The following is a 23233-nucleotide window of genomic DNA, read 5'->3' as shown; positions in this document are numbered from 1 at the left end:
GCCCCCTTGGTGCTGCCTTGCTGGTCAGCTCCTAAGAGCCCTCTTTCCATCCCCCCTCCCATAGCTGTGACTGCAAGTGCTGAGGTTTAGGGGAAAGGGAGCTGAGTCAGACAGAAATTTCTGAAGCATGCTCATGTTTGTGGCCAGGAATCATGACAATTAGGGAGTTAGGCTGGGGCAGGCAGTGGCACCATAGAACCTCCTATATTGTTCCAAGGAAAAGGGGTGGACCTATGTAATCAGCACTCATTAGAACAGGAGTCCCTGCTGCTTGTGGTGCAGACATCAAAAGGCACGTGGTGGCGGTAGCCGTGGCCTGGCATTTGTGGTGATGATGGTGATGGTGGTAGTGATGATGTGGTAATCATGACAGTGCTGGGGACAGTTGTGGGATGCAGTGATAGCTGCGGTGCTTCTGGTAGTGATGCTCGTGTCACGGTGATGGTGAGCAGGATGGTGACAGTGATGGAGATTGTGATGGCAGTGGTCCCAGCAAAGCAGCACTCTAATCACAGTCTATCTAACGGTCAAGCCAAGGTGTCACATTATAATCCTTCATATCCAATCCTAACACACCGGAACCTCAGCTACATGAAGGTGGCTGCTGCTGTTCACGGCTATATCCTCAGTACCTAGAGCAGGGCATGTACGGCCCATAGCACGTGCTCAATAAATGCATGGGTTGAACGAATAAAAGGAGATTGAGTCTCTTTTTTAATGAACTTTATTTTGCTGTTCAAGATAGGATCTTTTCTTAAAAAAATCCCATTTTATAGATGAGGAGACTGAAGCTGAGAGAGATGACATAACCACAGACCAGGCAGAAGTAACTGACGTGAGGATGAAGTGGGAGGTGTAGGCATATGTGGCCAGGCCTGTCTGACTCTCAGCTCAGTGCTCTTTTCTCTGCGCAATTCACAGCGTCTCCCCACCAGCACTCAGCATTACATCGTGGTCTTGTCCTTAGGCTTAATCATAGAAATACTGCTAATAATAGTAACAATTGCTGTTTGTAATTGTTCGAGTAAGGCTTAAATTGATCAAGACCATGGAAATTATTAATAACCCAGGCCCAGCCATGGTGATGTGGGTCATATTAAATTGTGTTGAGATGGATAACCTTGGCAATAATAGTAACCAGGATCATAAATTAATAACAGAAGTATTTAAGTTAATGCCATACTGCTGATACCCTTGGTAGTAAGCTGCTCAATGCTGCTCTTAGTACTAATGTTGCTCCTTCCTGCCTTCCATGAATTCAGCTGAGAGGAAAGGCAGGCCTCTAAAAGCCGCAGGAGGAGACAGCTTAGAGGCAATCCCTGTCTGAGAGGAGGGATCCTCAGGGATTTCTGAAGAGGGGATGGCTGCCTGGTGTCTTCTGCCCAGCCGTGGGAGGTAGCTTATTCACATTCATGGCCAAGGCCACAGTGATTGACGTCTACCTGTCCTTTCTGGGGATAGCCACTGGATTTTGTTGGTTTCACAGGGCAGAATTTTTACTCCCACAAATGAATGATTTAGCTGAGAAATCACCTACCAATAGTAAGCTTGCCCTAAGCACAAGTGTCTGACTCTCTCCCTTCTTCCTGTAAGGCTATTTTTTCAAAGTTGAAACTGAGGTCCACACCTGGCCAAGTTCAGGGTGAGGGGATGAGCTTTATAGACTTGCCCCCTACAACTCTATGCTCCAGGGCTATCTGGGAACCAGGAAAGGGTGGGGACAGGCAAGGTGGGGTTGAGCATCAAGGTGGAGGTGGAAGTGCTTCCTGCCAAAAGACTGGTGGCAAACTCCTGGGGTTGCCAGGGCCTATAATTTGAAACTTCCAAGTTTTCTAGAGCATGATGAGTGTGGTCCTGGAGATGTACATGGATGTGAGTCCATTCAACTCTTTTATTCTTTCTGCAGACCTTCATTGAACACCTACTGTGTACTAGGCATTCAGATAAGAAACCGCAGTCCCTGCCTCCAGGGAGCTCATCAGCTTATGGAAACATAGTCTAATGAAGGCAAATGGTTGAGGATACATCTATGTGTTCATATCTCTGTGTGTGTGTGTGTGTGTATGTGTGCACTGTGTGAGAGATTATACATATGAGGGGTTTCATGGAGATGACTGCACACGAACACATGTATGTGTGAGTGTGTATGTGAGGACGTGTGTTTGAATGTTATGAGCACACGGGCGATGAGTGTGCATGTGTGGAGGTGCACAGGCATGGGCAGAAGGCACCGGTCCACAGGACTGCGTGAGGATGGCGGGGGCATAGGCGACTGCATAAGCACATATGTATGTAACCTCGGGAGTGTGTGTATTCCTTTTTGTGTGTGTGCACACCTGCGATCGCTTCAGACCCGTCTTTTGAGAATTCAAATGATGTCGGGATGGTCTCCTCCTTGAACGCCCCAGCTGTCTGCGGTCCGTGTCAGACCACTTGCCACCTCTCTCCCTCCTTCCCCTAGGCCTTTGCAGAGAGAACCCCGCACTGGGAAGGGGCAGAGAAGGACTTGGGTATAGACCGGAAATGAAAGGAGGGGCGGGCAGTGAGCATTACTGCTGATAACGGCTGGGTAGGGAGCAGGGCACCGGGGAAGAAGCTGAAGCCAGAGGCAGGGAAAGATGCGCAAGAGAGGGAATCCGAGCCCACAGCATCCGGGACGGACGCGTAGCAGCGCGGGTCAGGCGCCGGGTACCAGGTCAGGGATAAGCTTTGAGGGCGGGGTGCGGAGAAGCTGCAGCGGGGCTCACGGGCGCGGCTCCCTGCACGGTCCCTTTCCGCCTCTCCCCTCCGGGAGACCGCGGGGAGGGCGGGCGCGGTTCCGGGGGTGGGCGGGCTGGGCGGGGCGAGGGCGGGGCCGCCGCACTGGCTTCTCCTAGCCCCTCCCGCCCGCAGCCAGAGGGAGCCGAGCCTCCGCCAGCTCTGAGGGGCTGGCGCTGGAGCGCTGCGCAGCGCAGCCCTATCGGTCCGCGGAGCGGGCTGAACTGAAAGCCGAGCGCTGCCGCGGGAGGCGGGCGATGGGGTCAGGTGCCGCCGGCCGCGCCATGGACGGGCCGCGCCTGCTGCTGCTGCTGCTCCTGGGGGTGAGTGCTAACGGAAGGGGAGCTCGCTCTCTTTCCCGGGACCGAAACCTCGATGAGTCCAAGTTTCCCTGAGGAAAAACAGAAAAGAGCGTTGGGGTCCCAGATGCTGGCGGCGGCGGCGGGGCGGGTTGGGGGGGAGCGGTGGATGACGAGAGAGGAGCTCCGATGATGCCAGTATCCACGGAGGAGCGTCTCAGGTTCTCAGAGCGAAGAGGCGACTCTGAGATTTAAGGTAAAGATGCGGAGAAGAGGGGCGCGCGGAAGCAGGTCCTCGTGTGCCATAGGAGGTGTGTGTGGAGGAGCTGGGAGGGGTCTCTCAGGAGAGAGTCGTGGGGCTCTCGGATGCCTGGGTTCTTCGGAAGAGGGCGCTTGAATGCGGGATCTCGAGGCGACTTTCCCTCTGAGCATCTTGATCTCTGGAGAGTCGTGGGACGGAACCCAGGCTAGAGAAGGACGAGGAATGGGACGGGAACTAGAAAAGTGAGGGGCGAGCGTGGTTGGGGTGGGGAACCGGAGACGAGGAGATAAGAATGGTGTGGGAGGAGGACGGAGGGACTGGAGGCAAGGGGACCGGGCATCGGACAATGAAGACCAGCCAGACAATGGGGTGGGGGGAGGGGCGTGGGAGGGAGAGGTTCGGGGAGCCTCTGTTGAAGGGAGAGGGGTGGGTTAGGCAGGGCAGAAAAGGGACGCTGGTGAGGCAGGTGGAGAGAGGGAAGCAAAAGGAGAGAGGACGGAGTAGGGAGAGCAGAGCTGAGTGGTCTGGGCCCCGCCTGTCCGCCGAGAGACAGTGGGACGAGAAGAAGAGAGCAGAGACAGACTCTCCCCGCATGTGTCGCGCGCGCTCTCTCGGGCGGTCGGGGAATTGTGGTTTGGGGTCCGAGGCCGGGAAAGGAGTGCCCACCTCGCCAGGGCGAACCCGCCTCCCCGGTTCCCCAGCGACCGGCGGGCTCCCGCTACACACTTATTGTCGCGGTTAGAAGCAGAGCTGCGGGCTGGATGGGACGAAGCAGGCGTCGTCTGACAGGTTCTGGCCGCTGCCAGTTCTCGGGGTGCAGAGAGGCGGGACTCGCAGAGCCGGGAAGGTCCAGGCAGTGCGCCGCCGAGGGGGCGCGCCGGCGAGGGCGGCCGGCAGGGGGCGCTGCGGCGCGAAGGCTGCGAGATCGCCGCTACTGGCGCGACCCGGACTGCGCGCTTCACCCGCCACCCGGACCCCTGTGAAGTCAACCTGCCGCAGCACCGCAGCGACCGTTCGCTACGTTTCCGCTAACCGGGGGGGGGAGGGGGTCGGGGTTCTGCCCGCGCCCCGCCCAGCTTTCGGTGAAAGACTCCCGGCTCGGGACAAGAGAGAGGCTCTCAGACATCTCGACAAAGGACTGCGGGTCTTAGAAAGCGTCGAGGTCCGCCCGGTAGATTTGACAGGACATGCAGGACCCGATGTGTGGCCGTGAAGGGAGTGCCCTGGAAGGTTCTGCAATGGAGACGTCCTCACTCTCCCTGCCGTCTTCATCTCCTCTGAGCACTGAGCCCCCAACCCCCCATTTTACAGACAGGCGACTGAGGCTCTGAGAGTTTTAACCAGTTGGTCAAGGAAGGTCCCACAAGCGAGTTGAGCCAGAACCCTAGGGAGACTGCCCCTCACCTGACTGCCAGCTCGGTACCTCCCGTACGTCTTACGGGACAGCCCGGCGTCCCAGCTCCAGAGAAGAGCTGCGCGTCTCGGCGGCGAGCGGGCGGGAACAGGGGGGCTGGGATGGGCAGAGACCCATCCCCGAAGCTCAGCACAGCCCCCCGGGGCGGTCAGTACCTGTGGCTGCGTCCGGGGATTTGCGAGTGACCGCGGGCACGTCTGCGCACTAACACCGCGGGTTAGAGAAGCTTCTCAGGGGCCGGGGCCGGGGCCGGGGCCGGGGCCGGGGCCGGGGCGGAGGGCGGGGTCGGGGGTAGGGGTGGCCGGGAGCGGGGATTGGGGCAGCCAGTAGTGCGGATTCCGGAGGGGCGAGGGCGTGGGCTCGGGATTTGGGCTGGAGAGTGTCCCCCGAATAGAGAGAAGGAAGGGAGCAGGGGGTGGAGGGCCCGGGAGCTCGGGTAGGTGGACCCGCATAATATCTGCCGCCCGCACCCCTGCGGCTCTCGCGCCTGCCTCGCCGCGGGGCTGCTGTCTACGAGCTGGCCCTGCGCACCGCAGCGGTCCGAGTTTCTTCCTGGGCCGCGGCGAGAGAGTGCTGAAACCGGAGCGCATCCCGGCGGGTCGACTGACGGGCCGCGCCGGTAATGGAGGCACTTTGTCATTCAGACGTCTGTAACCGGAGCCGCCGGCTGGCTTAATGCGCCTAATAGGGATGCAACTAGGACAGCAAATGCGAGGACAGGAGCGGGTGGGGGAGGAAACCCCGGGAGGGAAGGGGTCCCCGCCCCGCTGTGCCAGCCGGGTCGCGTTCACGCGCCTAGATTCTTCCCTGGGGTGGGAGGCGCAGAGGTGGGAATAATAAAATTGGTTGAGTGCCTACCGTGTGCCACGCACTGCCCTGGGTAATTTCTCTTGTCCCAGCAGAATAAATCTAGTTATTCCCATTTTACAGTTGAGAAAGCTGAACCTCTCAGGCCTTCAGAGAGGAAACCAAGTTGCCCCAGTTAGTATGTGGTGGCGCCCTTGTTGGAACCCAGGATTCCTGGCTTGGAGTTTACTCTTTCCTCCTTATGCCAGGCACACTCCCCTGCCCAGCCTTCCAAATCACGGACGGACACGTGGTCTTGAACCACCACTAGACCTGGAGATTAGACTCTGTCTTATGCCCTTGGCACCGCAGATTTGTAACTGAGCCCGTTCACTCCCCCCACTCAGAGCCCTGCTCCCTTTCAAAGTCTTCCTGCAGTAATTAGATCTTGTTTTCCCCTCAAACTCCACCCCTGTTTCAAGGGATGGGAGGGGGGCATATACCAGTGCCTCCTCAGGGTTTGCATTGGTCTCAAAAGACCCTTCCCATATTTGAAAACTCTCCAACCTCTTTACCCAGCCAATGGCTCCATTCACCTAAGGAACCCTTTGCTGAAGCTATTGTGAATAGTTAGGACTCATCACCCTGAAGCCTTCCTATAGTTTCAAATTCTTTCAGCTATTTTGGTGTGTTTTCTGTTTTGTCCAGTTTTTTTTTTAATTAATTATTAAAAGTCAGTTCACCTTAGCATATTTCCACCTTAGTTTCTTGAAAGCCTTGATGTGGGAAAAAAAGATTTGCAAATATTCTTGAAAATGGAATAAGTATAATAAATGTAAATTTCAAGCAAATATGTCTATCATTTTGGTTAATTGCTCATTTTGGAACAATTAGCCTGAGTCCTAGTGACCTCCCACCCCACTTCCCAGGATTGCCGGGCCTTGGACCAATAGATGGTGTAGTCAGGTTAGTGCTACTTGGCCACTTAGCAGCATGACCTCTGAGGGCCTCAGTTTCCACGTCTGTCCCTCAAGCCTTCCTCCTCAGCTTCTGGAACAGCTGTTTGAGGTGATATTTCCTCTTCCTCATGGCACTGTGACTCCTGCCAGGAATCAGGGACCCTGTCTCATTGGAAACTCTTAGTTTGGACTTCCCTGGTGGCTCAGACGGTAAAGCATCTGTCTACAATGCGGGAAACCTGGGTTCGATCCCTGGGTTGGGAAGATCCCTTGGTTAGTTAACTTTAAACAGAGCCGTTCGCCAGCCTCCTTTGGCCTGCATACCCTCTTCAGACTCCTCTTGGTGGGTAAATCTCTCTCCATTTCTATCCTGCCCCCTACTCTGAGATGGTTCTGCCTGTTTGGGGATGGCTCAATTCTCCTCTCCCACTACCTACCCTGCAGGCTCAGCAGCTCACTCTCTATAAGACAAAACACTTCTTTGGTAACCAACATTTATTGAACTCCTATTATGCACCAGGCAGAGTTACATACCTTATTTCATTTAATCTTCAAAGCAAGCTTAGACAGTAGATATCACCAATCCAGCGTTTTAGGGGGGAAAATTGAGGCTTAGAGAAATTGAGAATTGACCCAAAGTAGGCAATGGCACCCCACTCCAGTACTCTTGCCTGGAAAATCCCATGGACAGCGGAGCCTGGAAGGCTGCAGTCCATGGGGTCGCTGAGGGGTCGGACACGACTGAGCGATTTCACTTTCACTTTTCACTTTCATGCATTGGAGAAGGAAATGGCAACCCACTCCAGTGTTCTTGCCTGGAGAATCCCAGGGACGGGGGAGCCTGGTGGGCTGCCGTCTATGGGGTCGCACAGAATCGGACACGACTGAAGCGACTTAGCAGCAGCAGCAGCAGCAGCAGCATACTAGTAAGTAGCAGATATGGAATGTTTTGAAATAGAAAACAAAACAAGCTTAGGAAACACATGGTTACTAATTATGTGGCCTGGATTCCAAACGGAAGACTTTGGAGAAGGGAGGGGACCACAGGCTGCCGCAGGGAGAGGAGGCTTCCAGAAGAGGGGCTTGCATGAGGCTGCCCTTCTGCTTACGACTGCCACAGATAGACCCCCTCAGCTATCTGGAGCCCAGGTCTCTCTACCAGCCTCAACTAACTGGAACACAGCCAAAAGCCACAAAAGACCTTGGAAAAGAGAAAAGAAAGGTCCCAAAGTGAATAAACACCATACTCATTTATTTACTGCCTCCAGCAACCCTGAGAGGCAGAAACTGTCATGGTTACCTAGTGACAAAGAAACTACGGCACAGAGAAATTCAAAACCTGTCCCAGGTCACCCAGCTTGTAAGCCATGAGCCAGTAATCAGAGCAGTGAAGGCACCAGAGGACGAAGGTAGACTTTTTACTCTATTGCCCTCTTCTAGTTCAGATCCTGCTTACACTCGATTTATATACCTTCTTCCCAGGGCTAGTTACATATTTTCTAAAGATTCAATTTGTTGTTGTTTAGTCACTGAGTCGTGTCCAGCTCTTTTGCTATCCCATGAACTGTAGCCGTCTTCCCTGAAGCCAGCCAGGCTCCTCTGTCCATAGGATTTCCCAGGCAAGAATACTGGAGTGGGTTAACATTTCCTTCTCCAAGAGATCTTCCTGACCCAAGAATCGAACCCACGTCTCCTGCACTACTGGCAGGGGGATTCTTTACCACTGAGCCACCAGAAATTAGAAGGGGGGAGGGGCTGCTCAGGTCCCACTAGCAGCGGCGAGGATTGACAACTGATATCCTGACAGGAAGGGAGTAGGCAGAACTGTAAGAAACGCTGACGGGGGGAACTCAAAGAGACAAAAGTGTTACTTTGGGATAAAGAGCACAGGGCTTCACTGCATTGCATCCTGGAATACTTGTTGATGTAAATATTGAGTCCCTGAGTCATGGGGAAACCGTGAAGGCATGTTCCAGAGAAGGAGGAAGGTGCAGCCTCCATGGGTAAAGTGAGAAACGTTAGCTGAGAATAGCAAAGCTATCCAGAAAGTCAGTCCCTGAAGTGCTAGTTAATTGAGGCCGTATAATATGTTGAAAGCAATGGCACCCCACTCCAGTACTCTTGCCTTGAAAATCCCATGGACGGAGGAGCCTGGTGGGCTGCAGTCCAGGGGATCGCGAAGGGTCAGACACGACTGAGCGACTTCACTTTCAATTTTCACTTTCATGCCTTGGAGAAGGAAATGGCAACCCACTCCAGTGTTCTTGCCTGGAGAATCCCAGGGACGGGGGAGCCTGGTGGGCTGCAGTCTGTGGGGTCGCACAGAGTCAGACATGACTGAAGCGACTTAGCAGCAGCAGCAGCAGCAAATATTCCATAAGTATACATGTTGGGTCCCTAATATGTGCCAGGTACCATCACAGGCACTGAGGCAACCAGAGTCCCTGGCCTCAGGGATCTGACAGTCCACTGGGGGACTCTGTAGAATATCAGAGCAGACAGGAGTGAACAGGGAGGACATGTGACAGGGCAGCTCTGCCTGATGAAGCAGAGCCTGGGGCCACAGGACCAGTGCCCCGATGAAGTGCCATTTAAGCAGACCACTGAAGGATGAAAAGAAATCCAGACAGACCCTTCTGGAATCTTGCTCACCTCCTGGGGGAAAGCCTGCATCTGGGACTACCCTTTCCCGGGGCCAAGGCTTCTGGTCTGCAGATGGTCCCAGCACTGTGTTCCTGCCACCTGGGAATGGACTGTGGCAACACCCAAGGTTCCCCTCCTGTGCTGCCTGTACCCTCCCTACCAGTCTCTTGAGGACTGCAGGCTGCCTCCTAGACTGATCCAACCTGTCTATCCCCCTGCCTCCCCTGAACCCTAGTGAGACCTCAGGACAGTTGAAAGGACTGAAGGGAAAAGAGTATTGGGAGCCATTCTGGCCAATGTGGAAGCAAGGAATGCCCAAATGATCCTTACGGCTCCTCTCTAGTCCCATGACCCAAGAGCCCATACTTCCTCTGAGTATCAAATGGGAACTGCGTGGTCTGGAGCTAGGGAAACAGGCTGTGGAGTTTTATTAGACGTTAAGATTTTTTTCAAGGAACAGAAATATAAAGCAATCTGCCAGCAGCCCCTCCCTCTAGGGAATCTGGTGCTAAATCATTCCATCCATGAGCAAAGATGCCTCGGCAGCAAGAATCTGACTCCCCTTTCCGCTGTTTGCAGTGTTGTTCCCACTGACTGTATGGGGGCAGGGAGGAAAGGGCTGGTGGCTGGAAATCAAACCCTGGGGGAGCAGGGCTGCTGGGTGGTGAGAGCAGCCACTTTCTCATTGGTAACAGGCGCCCTTCCCCCCCCACCCCCACCCCCCGTCTTGGCACCAGAGTCCTGATGATTGGCTGTTCATTTGCTTTGGCCCTGAGCTGTCTCCGTCTCTTATCTGTCCAGAGAGATGAAAACTCTGAGAGAAATGAGCAGGTCGGAATTCCCAGAGTGGAGTCAGGATTTGAACCCAAGGTCCCATCCCTCTGCCTTTTGTTCTTGGGTACAGACACCTCCCATTTGATACTTAATATATGGAATGGTAGGATTAAGGACTGAGAGTAGAGCTCTGCTAGGCTTTCTTAGAAAAAGATTCCCCTCAGGGTAGACGCAGGTGTGCAGCTTAGCAAGTGGCATTTGGGCTAGATTTCAGCTTCAAGTTGTCCCCTTGGCTGGGAGCCCTGAGCAAGCTGCAACTTGGCTGCTGGTTCCTGACCGCCGCCCAAAGGCCCTCTGCTGGTCCTCGGGTTACCTTCCCCACATGGTGTATCCTTGGGATTCCAGGAGTTACTGTAACCCCAAGGTGAACTTTGCAGAAGGTCAGCATCCGAGGCTCTGATCTCACAACCCAGCAGCTTGCAGGGGTGTGCTGTCCCCCTGCCCTTCTTCCCTGTCAGCTTTCAAATGCCAAAGCCTCCCTGGTGAGCTCATCCCAGGCCAGGTGGTTCCAATAGAAGGCTTTAGGAAGGGGTGTTTGCTCCCTCAGAATACATCCTGTCCCCTTTCTCTTGCCAGTCTGACCTTCTGATCTTCCCCCATCCAGGTGTCCCTTGGAGGTGCCAAGGAGGCGTGCCCCACGGGCCTGTACACCCACAGCGGAGAGTGCTGCAAAGCCTGCAACCTGGGTGAGGGTGTGGCCCAGCCTTGTGGAGCCAACCAGACCGTGTGTGAACCCTGCCTGGACAGTAAGTAGAATGTGTCCGGTGGGGGAAGGAGAGCAGAATGGAAGGGAGGGCAAGGGGACTGGCGGGCATGCCCAGTAGAGGCCTTTCAGGCGCTCTGGGTTCTGGCAGCAACTCCTGCCCACCGCCGCATGGGTGCCATAAGTGAGTCTATGGATGAGGGAAGTATGCAGAGGGAGAAGGGGGCCTGATGGGGGATGCCCAGGGGGTGCCCGTTCCCAGCCCCCAAGTAGAGAGGCCTAGTAGAAGAGTGTGGCTAGGTGGGAGGAGTAGCTGATGCTAAGATCAGCTAAAAATATCATCTGCTGTGCAAAATCAATGGCTGCCACTTACCCTCGGTGCATTTGGGGGGAGGGGAAGAGGATCAAATCCTAGCTACCCTGGAGACTGACCTTGGGGGATCCTGGGAGGGTGTGGCTACCAACACCCATCAGCCCCCAGCACCTCCCACTACCCAACCACCACCACCCCGCCCCACCACTGCTCTCCAGGGCAACCGTACTCCAGTCCTGACAGAGGAAACAGGGTTTTCCCCAGGCTACAGGGATGGGGGTTGGAGCATTACAAGGATGTCCTTACTGGGGAGTGATGCTGGGTGCATCAGCGGGGAGGGGCGCTGTGGCCATTCCTACCTGGGATTTCCTTGAGGAGGGGAGAGAACCCCATCTTCCAGAGGTGCTGGATGAGGTGGTGGGTCTGTGATCTGAAATTCTGTGCCCTTGTCTCATCTCTGATGGATGCCCCCCCCACCAGTTGCTTTCAGGCCATGAACCCTTTTCCTGACTCTGTCTGGAAACCTTTCCTGTCGACAGTTAGGTCCTGCCTTCTACCTGACACTCTGTGCCCCCCGGGGGGCCAGTGGGAACTCTACTTAGATTGTTCTTCAATCATGTTGGGACCAGGGTATAGGAACTGGGAACTCTGGATCCGCTTGTCTTACCTTGAATGTCTTGCCACCGCTGCCACCACCACCACCTCCAGGCACCACACTGCACACAGCATCCCTCCTTCAGGCAACCCCAACTCCTTGGTGTCCCAAACACAGCTTTCCTATTTCTGTGCTTGTGGATCCTGTAACTCCATCCCCCAGCAGAGGGATGCCAGGTAGGGAAGGCTAGACATCCCTTTGCTACCTTGCCATCTGGGTACCTCCCCTGGCCCTAGCCTAACAGGGTTTCTATCCCAGGGCAGGACTAGCCAATCACACTTGCCCTGGAATCTCCCATGTTTTCCTCTCATTTCCTAGACTCTCACCCAGGACCTTTTCTCTTTGGACTGTAAGTCTCCCAGGATGGGACCCTAATCCTTCTGTCAAAGCAAGGGCTGGGATACAGGAGGCTGAGAGAGGGCATCTCCAGGGAAGGGGAGGGGAGACAGGAGCAGAGAGGGAGCTCAGAAATCCCACTTGCTCCCTCCACTCCCCTCCCTTCCTCTTCTTCTCTCACATTTCCCGCCCTCCCCCAGCTGTGTTAACAGGCTGCCTTTAAAAGTCTACTTTATGGGATGGAGACCCCAGCGGACTTTCCCTCTATCCTCAAAACGTTTCCACAAGGAAACCCATTAAGCTCCTGCCTTCATTCTCTGCCAAAAAAGACCACATTTTTCCCACTCCCTAAAACTCTCTCCTAGGAGTTCCCTGCTAATTTTCTATATTTTCCCATAAGCAGGGCCCTCTCCTTCCCTTCCCATGTGGCTAGACCCACCCCACTGCCACATGCCAACGAGATAGGAGCTTCTTGTATAAATTGGACATCTTGCCTTTGCTGTTTATGTTTGGAAGTCCTTTCTGTTTGACTGTGCCTGCTACTGAATTTGTCATTGCCCACCCCAGGGGCCCAACTGTTACAGGATCCCTGCTGTGTGTCAAGTGCTTTATGGTGGAATTTCACTTATTCCTCACCAAAACCCTGTGAACGGAGACATTATTCCCAGTTTTACAGAGAAAGAAAAAAGCTCAGAGAGGTTAAGTAAGACACCCAGAGTCACACAGCTAATAAAGTGATGGAAGCAGGTTTTGAATCCAGATCTGCTCGATGCCTAGGAAGAGAAACACAGGAGTTGCTCTGCCAGAAGTGAGTTGAAACTGAAGGCTCCCTCCAGGCCCATCTCTATCTTTTCTTCTCTCCATCCACCCCGCCCCCCTCTCCCAACTGCTGCCCCTTTCACTTCTCTCTGCTTTTTTCCTTCTTTGCTTCTCCAGCCCTAATCCCAACCTCTAAGATAATGACCCTGTGCTCCATCTTGTGTCTGGATGCCGTTAGAGAAGGTTAAGATAGGACCCCCACAGCAAGCCCCAGTTTCCCTCCACTGGGATCCTAATCTGCTACCTCTGCTTCCGCATTCTGAGCTACCGTCTTTCCCCAGTTCTCAGATCCTAACTGTGTGCTCTTCCTGCCCTTGGAGCAAGGATACATTCTCTTGGATTCAGTTTGGCATGGAGTTCTCCACCCTGGGCTAGAAGGGGTAAAGAAGATCTGGCTCTGTGCCTACCCACTCTTTGCACGAGGCAGAGAGGACCCTGGCATCCGTCCCCTTAACTCCAGCGTGTGCGTCAAGAGTGAGCTTAGAAATTTTTCCTTCATGCCCTTTGACTCATGCTCCATAAGGGGAGGGATGCCAGGGTCCTCTCTGCCTCGTGCAAAGAGGGACCACACACACAAGTCCTTTTTCCCTTCTAGCTTCAACCCCTCCTGCTGTGCCTTTCTTACTAGGAGTCCCATCCCTGCCCTCTAGAGCCAAGCCCTTCAGCAGCGTGGGGTAGCGCCATGGGTGGGAGATTTTGTCATCTAACCCTAGTCACTCCCATTCAGGCCACACCTGAGCCTCTGCCTGTGTGGATAGAAATGGAAGGGCAGCTGAGGCTCTCTGGGAAGGCTGGCCATGCCTGGGCTGGGTTCACAGCTCAGCTCTGGCCTGGGGGAAGGGCTGGGTGGGAACCACGCTCAGATTATTCCTTAATCATGCTGGGAACTCCCGGAGAGAATCTGCCAAGAAATTTACCGGCACCAGCTGTGTTACCCCCTGAGACTTCAGGGCCAGAGTTTCCGGGGCCGGAGTATGGGGCTCCTGGCTCCCTTTCTCCTTCCCAGCTTTCCCACACCCGGAATCAGAGACGGGGCGGGAGAAGCGGGTGTCAATGAAGGGGGGCGAGGTGGGCCGAGGGGCTCCGGGGATGGGGCGGGAGGGCCTCCAGCGTCCCAAGTGCCCCAAGGACGGGCAACTAAATTCGGGGTGTGGCTCCCCCACCCCCATCCTGCACACCCCTCTGTCCTCAGGCGTGACCTTCTCAGACGTGGTGAGCGCCACGGAGCCGTGTAAGCCGTGCACGGAGTGCGTGGGACTGCAGAGCATGTCGGCGCCCTGCGTGGAGGCCGACGACGCCGTGTGCCGCTGCGCCTACGGCTACTACCAGGACGAGACGACCGGCCGCTGCGAGGCGTGCCGCGTGTGCGAGGCGGGCTCGGGGCTCGTGTTCTCCTGCCAGGACAAGCAGAACACCGTGTGTGAGGAGTGCCCCGACGGCACGTACTCTGACGAGGCCAACCACGTGGACCCCTGCCTGCCCTGCACTGTGTGCGAGGACACGGAGCGCCAGCTGCGCGCGTGCACGCGCTGGGCTGACGCCGAGTGCGAGGGTGAGAGCTGGGGCTGCGCGGTGCAGAGGGCGCCCACCCTGGCGGGCAGGGTCTGCAAGGGTCCGGCCACGGCCTGCAGGGGCAGCCCCCATGGCCTCGAGCCAGCAGACGCCCTCCTGATCTTTCCCACCAAAGGACCCCATGCACTGTTAGCCCCTCTGGGCCAAGTGTTTGGAAAGCCATCCTTATCCTCCCAGGCCGCACTGGTTCCACGCTTTGGTAATGGGTGGCTGCGGGCTCGGGCCTGGGTGGGTGGCCGATGAGTGGCAGAGAGGTGGCCTCCGTGGCCAGGGCACAGACAGTGCATGTTTGAGCCTGGGGTAGACTCTCTGAACTGGAGAAGGGGTCTGAGGACCCTTTGGCTCTGAGCCCCATTGTGGCTCTGGGACTTCGGATGGAGTCCACCACCCTGTCACGTACTGAGTGACATCAAGAAGGTCACTTTGGTTTCTGGACCTAGGGTTCCTACTGGTCACAGGGTTTCCGGGTTAGGGAAGGGGGCTGGTTCACTTCAACTTGTTGGGGAGGGGTCAGAAGTCACTGTTACAGTTTAGCCAAGGATGAAGTGAGACCCAGGGAACAGTAAGGAGATGGTGGGAACAGGGGCTTTGGGACAGAGAAGGAAAGGGAAGCAGCAGGCCTGGGGTTTGGGAGCCTGAGGATGAGGCAGGTGCGTGTGGAGGGCCTTCGGCTCCCCAGGGGGATGGGAGCTGGGTGTGCCCACCTTAGTCGGATGGGCAGTTCCTGGCATGGAAGTTCCTGGAGGAAGCCCTGTGGTAGTCAGGGCAGAACTGTTTTGGTCCTCTGGTTGGTGACATCCATCTTGGGGGAGAGGTTGACAGTGCCTTTTCTTTCTGTCGCTCTATGACTGGGCACCTGTTTAGCTATTTCCCTTTGGGACCTAACCCTCAGGGTGCTCTCTCACTTTGAGCAGGCAACAAGTGCCTCCATCTGGGAGCCCTGAGTTGGACAGGAGAGAGCTGGCCTTTGCCCCAGTCTGCTGAGGGAGACGTGGTCCCAGCACTTAGTTCCCAGGAGATCCCCCTTTGTGGTGGGGGCAGCATAGCCTCTGCCTTCAGTCTGCCCGCGGTCGGTCGGATGGGGGAGGCAGATCCCCTGCTGTGGAGAGCCTCTGCTTTGACACACCCGTACCGGCCTTCTAAATCCTGTGATCCTCTGGTGCCAGGACCTCAGGGTGGAGAGGGCTGTTAAGCTAGGCTGAGGCCAAGCATGTGTGTGAAGCTTCCTGCCCTGGGATGCGGGGTTGGGGTGGAGGAGTGGGATGTGGTAGTTCCGGTGGTAGTTGCCCTGGGCCAGGAGACAGGCAAGTAACATCAGGCGCAGGGCAGAGCAGGGGGAGTTTCAGCAGCCTGCAGCGGGCAGCGGGTGGCACGCTTCTGTGGGCAAGTTGGGACCAGCTGGTGGAGGGTGGGAGTTAGGGGTGCGGTTAGAGCAAAGAAAGGTGCCAGCTGGGAGAGGGGTAGACTCTGCCTTTACGGGCATTCACAGATTCCTTTCAGATACTGCTCTGCTTTTCCAGCCACCCTGAAGGGGTGTGTTTGTCCCTGCCCCTCTTCTCCTTCTCCCTCTGAAGGGTTACATGTCAGCTCCAGGGCAGGGGGGAGCATTTCAGGAAGTGGAATTTGATTTGTGGTAGTTTGGCTTTCCCCCTCCCCTCCAGTGCAGGGTATATTCCTTGCATATACATTTCAGGGGTCCACATGGTGACTCACCCACCTTGGGGGCAGAACCTGACCCCCTAGCCCTCAACTAAAGAAATTTGGGTTTAGGAGGAGTAACCCTGTCCTTCTTTCCACCCACCCCCGCCAAGTCTGAGAGCTCCTATGCCGGAAACGGCTGTCAGGACCTGCGAGGGGCTTAGTGGATTGGAATGCCAGAGGACGTGGTCACATCTGGATCTCATCCTCGCCCTCTGTTAGGGGGGCATTCGGGAGACTAGGGGGAAGCGCCCTGGAAGCGCTGTCTTCAGCCTGGTCTGGCTACCACCCTCCCTCAGCTCTTCCCCTCTGCTCCTAAATCTCTGTGATGCCTGATTCATTGACCTTCCACCTAACCGTGCCTTCAGCCTCTGGGTTCGGGTCACTTGAGCAGAGCTGTACCCTCAGCCTCAGGGCTCAGGTTGCCCCTCCAGCTGGCCCTAGCCAGGCAAGAGATGACCCTCCCCAAACCAGTGCCTTGTCAGAAGGTAGGGCTATGTCTCCTCCACTCCCTGCCCCACCTCTTCCACCCTGTCCTCCCCAGGACTGAGATGAGGGAGGGGAGGGATAGGGCAGCAGATGGCAGCCCCTCGCCAGTGCCAGCCAGATGGATTCCAGAGTCACATCTGGGGACCGTATTCCTTAGAAGGTGCTGAAAATGGGGGCCTTTGAAGCATCTTTGCCTTGAGCCAAGGAGGTCTAGGAAACCAGTGGGCAGCTTCAACTCCAATTTGGGTGGGCAAACTTGAGGGCTGAGTGGGGCAGATCTGGGGAGCATAGTGCCCACCCTTCACCCTGGTGACATGTCCTGTCTGCAAGGATAGATGGAGTAGGCAACTTTGCCCAGACAGGTACCCCCAGGTCATCCAGAGCCCACAACCCCGGGTACTGCCTTCAGCTGGGTGATAGAATGGAAAATACCACCCACTGCTGCCAGGGAGTGCTCAGTCCCCTACGAGGGGGGCTGGCAATGCCCAGCTGGTATGAAAGAACCTAAAGAGGTGGCAGAGCAGTCTCCTTCCTCTGAGACAGGGCAGTGCCTGGTCTGTGGGCTTGCTCTCTGCCAGCAGTCCTCATTCTTTCCCACTTGGGTTTGGGCTGTCAGACATGTCTTCTCTGGATGGCAAGATCAGATGGTATGGGGGCTACACAAGGCAGGAAATAGAGGCTAGCCACTATCCATGGACCGGCTGGAGGGAAGCGAGCCAGCTGTGCACCTCCCCACCCTGCCTGAGCTTAGAGCTAGGACACGAGAGACTGGAAAGAAGGCTGGATGCCAGCTCTCAGAGGGTGGTGCATTGGACAGTACCTCTCTGCCACACCCGATTACTCTTATCCTTCTTTAGGACATGGGTGACTGGGACCACTAGGACAACCTGGGGCCAGAGAAATTATATTTTGCTAGCCTGATTTCAGCTGGAGGCATCCCAGTGCTTATTTCCTTCTTTGTGTGTTTATCTCCAGGCGAGGCTTCTGGGTACCCAGAGTAGGCAGAGTTGAATTCTAGGGTCACAGCTTTCCCTGAGATGGAAAGGAGCTTAAAGACTATCTCTTTTAATATCCCCATTCTATAGATATGGAAATTGAGGTCCTGAGAGTTGAAGGAACTGGTCCAGAGTCACACAGGAAGTCAGTAACAGAGCTGAAGGGGGCCGAGGGCTGTTGATTCTTAGATCCTTGGTTTTCTCCTCCATCGTGATGTCATATATCCAATCCAAGCCCACCCCTGTATGTGTAGCCTCTGGGCATACAAGCATCTGGGGCTGGGCCAGGGCTGGGGTAAAGCTCGGGGGGTCAGAACCTAGTGGGGGGACTCGAGGGAAAGTGGGTCCTCACTCCTGTAGCCTTTTCTTCTAGAGATCCCTGGACGTTGGATTACACGGGCCACGCCCCCAGAGGGCTCCGAAAGCACAGACCCCAGCACCCAGGAGCCTGAGGTACCTCCAGAGCAAGATCTGGTGACCAGCACTGTGTCAGATGTGGTGACCACGGTGATGGGCAGTTCCCAGCCTGTGGTGACCCGAGGTACCGCCGACAACCTCATCCCTGTCTATTGCTCCATCCTGGCTGCGGTGGTTGTGGGCCTTGTGGCCTACATCGCCTTCAAGAGGTGAGAGGGGGAACCTGAAACAGGGAGCCAGATCTTTGGCCTCAGGGAGAGCTTCGCTGTGACCATGACGTGAAAACGCACACACTCTTTTAACTCAACCCCAAACCAAGCTCATCCGCACTTGCCATCAACCTCACCCTGAAGTTTTTACTTCAAGGTGTGGCAGGTCAGCAGGAGGCAAGGAAGGGGATTGTTCCTGTCCCGCCCTGGTGCCAGCACCTCCCCACTGTGCGCCCCTACCTGACTCCTCAGCCTCCAGCTGCACACAGAGCTGCTTTTACCAGCTGCTTGCATCCTCATTCCCTGGACCCCATTTATTCACACAGTTACCTGTGTGTGTGTGTGTGTATCTTTCTTTCCCATGTCACACATGGATGTTACGGGACTCATGTCCAGAAATCCAGGATGTGGAGAAGACCTCGAAAGCATTCTAGATGTTTAAATGCATTTTCCATTCTTTAGAAAAAAATCATCAAAGAAATAACATGGTTTTTGGGATAATGCAGAGAAGACCAATGTCTTGTAAAGCAAAAAGTAGTAAAACCTCCTTTTATCTCCCCATAAACACATGTGTATAAAACCTTTTATAGTTATATGTACACACAGGTTGGCTTTTTTTTTTTAACATCAATGTGATCACACTCTACATATTGGACAACTTGCTTTTTCACTGATCTCCCTTGGGAGAGCTTTCCTCAGAACATATAGAATTATCTGATTATTTATAACTGCTCATTCAATAATATGGGTGGAGTATAATTTATTTTACCAATCTCCTATCGATGGACATTTGGTGTGCTTTTAGCTTTTCCTTATTGCTTATAATAGCAGGGGAAATCCTTACCCATACGCCAGCACACATGTGGGAGTACTTTAGAAGGAAAGATTGGGAAAAGTGAAATCCTGGGAAGTCATTTATTTGTGCACCATTCATCTCATGGACATTTACTAAACACTGGCCACATACACCAAGCCCTGGGCACCGCTGTGCCCTCACGGTGCTTCTGGTGTGGGCCGGGGAAAGGTAGGTAGAGGACAGGTATGTAGAGAGCCTCCCGTGCTGGGCAGGGGTTAGGGACCAGCCCCCACCAGGCCTTTGGTGCCCGCGCACCAGAGCACAGACACTTTAGCCACGTGGCCATGTGGCTCCTCAGGCTCTGAGACTGGGCCTATGCTCTGGCTCCAGGTGGAACAGCTGCAAGCAGAACAAGCAAGGAGCCAACAGCCGACCCGTGAACCAGACGCCCCCACCAGAGGGAGAAAAGCTGCACAGTGACAGCGGCATCTCTGTGGACAGCCAGAGCCTGCATGACCAGCAGCCCCACACGCAGACTGCTGCAGGCCAGGGTGAGTAGCAGGGCTGGCCGGGGGCGGCAGGGGGCAGTGCGGGGTACTGAGGCAGGGAGAACAGGAGTAATTAAGGTTAGACTGTAGGAGGGACTGCAGAGGGGCTGCCTGCAGGCCTCTGGGTGGAAGGATGGAAGAGGTGGGGTGAGAGAGTGGGTAGGAGAGGCCCTTGCCAGTAGAATGACTTGGGAAACAGAAGCTTTGACAAACTGGAGCATCTAGACTCATCAAGCTAATTGTCCCCCAGAGCTAATTACTCCTCAAAATGGCTGCAATTAGCCTCCTGCCCAGGACTTCTGGGGAACGAGTAGTTAATTATGTCCCCTAATTGGTAGCCCATAGCCCAGCTCCAGACACTTGGCTGCAGTTGAGTCTAGGACCAGAAGTCCTGTCTCCTCTGCCTTGATTAATTGCTGGGGGGTGGGGGCAGGCAAGTTAGGGGCTGGGGATGGCTCTGGAGCTAAGGATGAGGAGGAGACATGAGTCAGCAACCCCCAGGTGCCTCCGCTGCCCTGCCCACATCTAGGACTGCATCTTGGGCATCCCTCTGCTTCTAGGCTCTTGGGTCCTCCCCAGACTGAGAGGAGAAATGCCTCAGCCCTTCTTGGGTCTTATTCCAGGCCCCCACACCCACTGTGGGAGAAAGGGGGTCTAGTGGGTAGTGTCTGACTCCCCCTGGGTTCTTGGCAGCCCTCAAGGGTGATGGAGGCCTCTACAGCAGCCTGCCGCTGGCCAAGCGGGAGGAGGTAGAGAAGCTGCTCAACGGCTCTGCGGGGGATACCTGGCGGCATCTGGCAGGCGAGTTGGGTTACCAGCCTGAGCATATAGACTCCTTCACCCACGAGGCCTGCCCAGCCCGTGCCCTGCTGGCCAGCTGGGCCGCCCAGGACAGTGCCACGCTCGACACCCTCCTGGCGGCCCTGCGGCGCATCCAGCGGGCCGACATCGTGGAGAGCCTGTGCAGCGAGTCCACGGCCACGTCCCCCGTGTGAGCCGGCCAGGAGCCCCTGCCCTGCCCCCGCATTCCGACGACCGATGCTCCAGCCAACCCCGCGGGCAAGAGCTGCCTGCCTCCAGGCAGGGCCTCAGCCCAGTCGCTGCCCCCGTGCGGCCCCGCCGCCTCCAGTCATTGCTTCTCCCTCCCGTGCTGCAGGTGCCCCTGCATCCTCTCCCACCCTCTCTGCCCCGTCGCCATCTCAGGCCTCCTGCTAGCTTCTCGCCCTGCTTCTCGGGGTGTCAGCCCCTCCCGCCTGAGCAGGTTGTCATATCTGGGGGGCTGACACCAGGGATGGTGTTGGGGGCATGACCAGGCTCCAGAGACTCAGACGGAGAGACTGAGGAAGCAGAGCCATGGATACTACACTGTGAACTTGGGGCACAAGGGAGCACCTTTGTGGCCTAAACCTCCCTCAGCCCCCTCCCCTCCTCCCCTGTGGCCTAAGATGAAGAGCCTCAGAGGTTTATCAGAGCTGGTAACGGGGTTGAAATCTAGTCTATCCCCCTCGTCGTACAGGACCGTGAGGCCCAGAGAGAGGTCATTTGCCCAAAGCATCCAACAATGGAGAAGCCAAAGATGAGCTGCCTGTCCCCTCACCCTGAATGAGGGGTGCAGGCCTCAGGCTTGCTGGAGGGGACCAGACAACCCTCTGGCAAGTGTCTCACAGCCAAAACCAGTCTGCTCTTCACCCTCTCCAGGCCTGTCCAGCCCCTGTGCAGGGCTCATGCTTCACCCAAGGCCTGACCCCCTGGTCTGTCCTGACCCCAGTCAGGGTCGGGGTTTGTGGCGAGGGGTGCAGCTTCCCTCTGCCTGTCCCCTCAGGCACGTCAATGTGACATCTGTGGTGTGGCCAGTCTGTAAGTATTTGCCATCCCAGCACAGACCTGGAGCTAACACAGGCAGCATCTTCCCCTGGAGTCAGCCTTGGGGGCTGGGGACTAAGGACCTCCCCCCTCAGCCAACCTGCAGCACACAGATTCACAGACACACACAGGATGAGAAATCTTGCTTCTCTCCAAGAGTTCTTTCTCTTGGGCCGAGGCCGGATCCTACTGGGGCAGCTGCCAGAGAAGCGTCGAAGGGAATTGAACTCTGCTCGCCGTCTTCCCTCACCCCCGGGTTTGGCGGGCCAAGGACGACTGAGGCTTGAGCTGGCGCCTGCCTTACAAGGGCCTGCACGTGGAGGAATGCTCCCCCCTCCACCCTTTCCCTGCAAGCACGGGTTTGGCTGGGCCCCGGAGGCTGCAGTGAAGAAAAGTGGACCAGTGTGGGAACGCAGCTGGAAGAAATGGAGTTAGAGTGTGGCCCATCGAGGGTCTCTTGTGAGTTGAGACGACCCTTCAAAGGACTGTTTCTTCCCTAGCTTGGTACCAGAAAGGGGCCGTGAGGTCCCTCCTGGCCCGTTTTGCTTGATGTTGGAATGAGTGTGGCCCCCCTCTATTTAGCATGAACAAGCCCCGAGCAGGGTGCATACTGCCAGCCACCCCCTCCCCAGCCAAGGGGTTTCTCACCTCTGTATAAGGGACTGGGGACATTGTACATAGACCGCACTTCTTTGACCTGAATCAGTAACAGGAGGAAGAAACTCATCTGACCCCTCACCTGTGAATTTGGGGAGTGGGACAGAGTCTGAGGTATTTATTTTCCTCCCCAGCAGCGAAGGAGGGGGTTGGAGGTTGCAAGTATGTTTTAGCATGTGTTTGGTTCTGGGGCCCCTCCTGCCTCCCTTCGGGCTGAGATGGAGCCCTTTTGCCCAGTCCCTCCCGCAGCTGGGAGCTGTAAGCTCCAGACTCCTTGTCACCCTCCCTGTCACCTGCCCCTTGCATCCTGTGTAATCATTTCTTGGGTCCTCCTGAAACCTACACATAAAACATAAATGATGAACATTAAATAGCAAACAAAGAAAAATCGTACAGAGATTTTCTGGAAACATACATGGTTTGAGTTGGTAGGGTGTTGTGTGTGTGTGGTAGGGACCTGTGTATAATTTCCAACTCAGTGAGTTTCTGTCCTATTTCCCGCCCCCCTCCCCCACATAACGGGGAAGTTTTAACAGAAATCCAGCAAATTCCCATGTGTCACCATGGAGTTAAGTGGGATGAAGACGGAGTGGGGGCCTTAGCCGCCAGACCTTGGAGAGGGAAAGTGAAAATGGCCATGCAGGAAGCTGGCCAGCTGTGAACTTAACCAGATGTCAGAAGTGAAACTGACCACAGGGGAGCCAGAGGCTTGCTAGGAGGGCCGGGTCACAACCCCACAGCTCCCAGCCACCCACATGACCTGGGAGGCACTCCTCAGGCCAACACACAAGCACACACAGACAGTCCTGCTCCAGATGGCCTGGCAGGAGCCTGGCTGGCCCAGCCCGAGTTGGGCAGGCCTCTCCCCTGTGGCTCTCCCAGGCAGGTCCCAGCCCCAGCTCCCACCAGCCTGGCTTTGTGCCCTGCCCGGTCCAGGAGCTGCAGACTTCCAGGCCCTGGGCCTGTGCCCCTCTCCCAGGCTGGCCAGACAGCTGGTTTGAGCTGTTCAGCTTGTGGTTGCTAGGGAATGCCACGGGAGGCTTGCTTTCCCACAAAGAACAGCAAACAAGCTTTCCTGATCTTGGGATCCTGGGAAGGGCCAACCAGACCCCAGCCAAGAGTTATGTGTGAGGTGGAGGGAGGCGTCTTCCGTCTCCCACCCCCAGCCTGTGAGGGTTGTGAGGAAGGTGGTGGGGAGGGGCAGTGATT

General features: G+C 55.8%; 1 protein-coding gene across 1 annotated transcript; it reads left to right on the top strand.

The window, feature by feature from the left end:
• The first annotated feature begins 2894 nt into the window (after positions 1–2894).
• NGFR (nerve growth factor receptor) lies at positions 2895–22412 on the top strand. The gene is made up of 6 exons (XM_069543173.1): positions 2895–3080; positions 10559–10700; positions 13973–14332; positions 17908–18160; positions 19347–19507; positions 20198–22412. The coding sequence occupies exons 1-6, from the start codon at positions 3015–3017 to the stop codon at positions 20497–20499; spliced, it is 1284 nt and encodes a 427-aa protein (XP_069399274.1). The 5' UTR covers positions 2895–3014; the 3' UTR covers positions 20500–22412.
• Positions 22413–23233: the final 821 nt, after the last annotated feature.

The sequence above is a fragment of the Ovis canadensis genome, chromosome 11 (assembly GCF_042477335.2).
Source record: "Ovis canadensis isolate MfBH-ARS-UI-01 breed Bighorn chromosome 11, ARS-UI_OviCan_v2, whole genome shotgun sequence".
In the NCBI taxonomy this organism is placed as follows: Eukaryota; Metazoa; Chordata; class Mammalia; order Artiodactyla; family Bovidae; genus Ovis; species Ovis canadensis.
Note: the sequence above shows the minus strand (reverse complement) of the source record. Positions and strands in the feature narration are given on the sequence as shown.

Excerpts from the sequence above, each read along its gene's own strand:
- NGFR (XM_069543173.1), top strand. The coding sequence starts at position 3,015 with ATGGGGTCAGGTGCCGCCGGCCGCGCCATGGACGGGCCGCGCCTGCTG. Across the intron at positions 10,701-13,972 it reads GTGTGAACCCTGCCTGGACA|GCGTGACCTTCTCAGACGTG; the intron begins GTAAGTAGAATG and ends CTCTGTCCTCAG. Across the intron at positions 18,161-19,346 it reads GCCTACATCGCCTTCAAGAG|GTGGAACAGCTGCAAGCAGA; the intron begins GTGAGAGGGGGA and ends CTCTGGCTCCAG.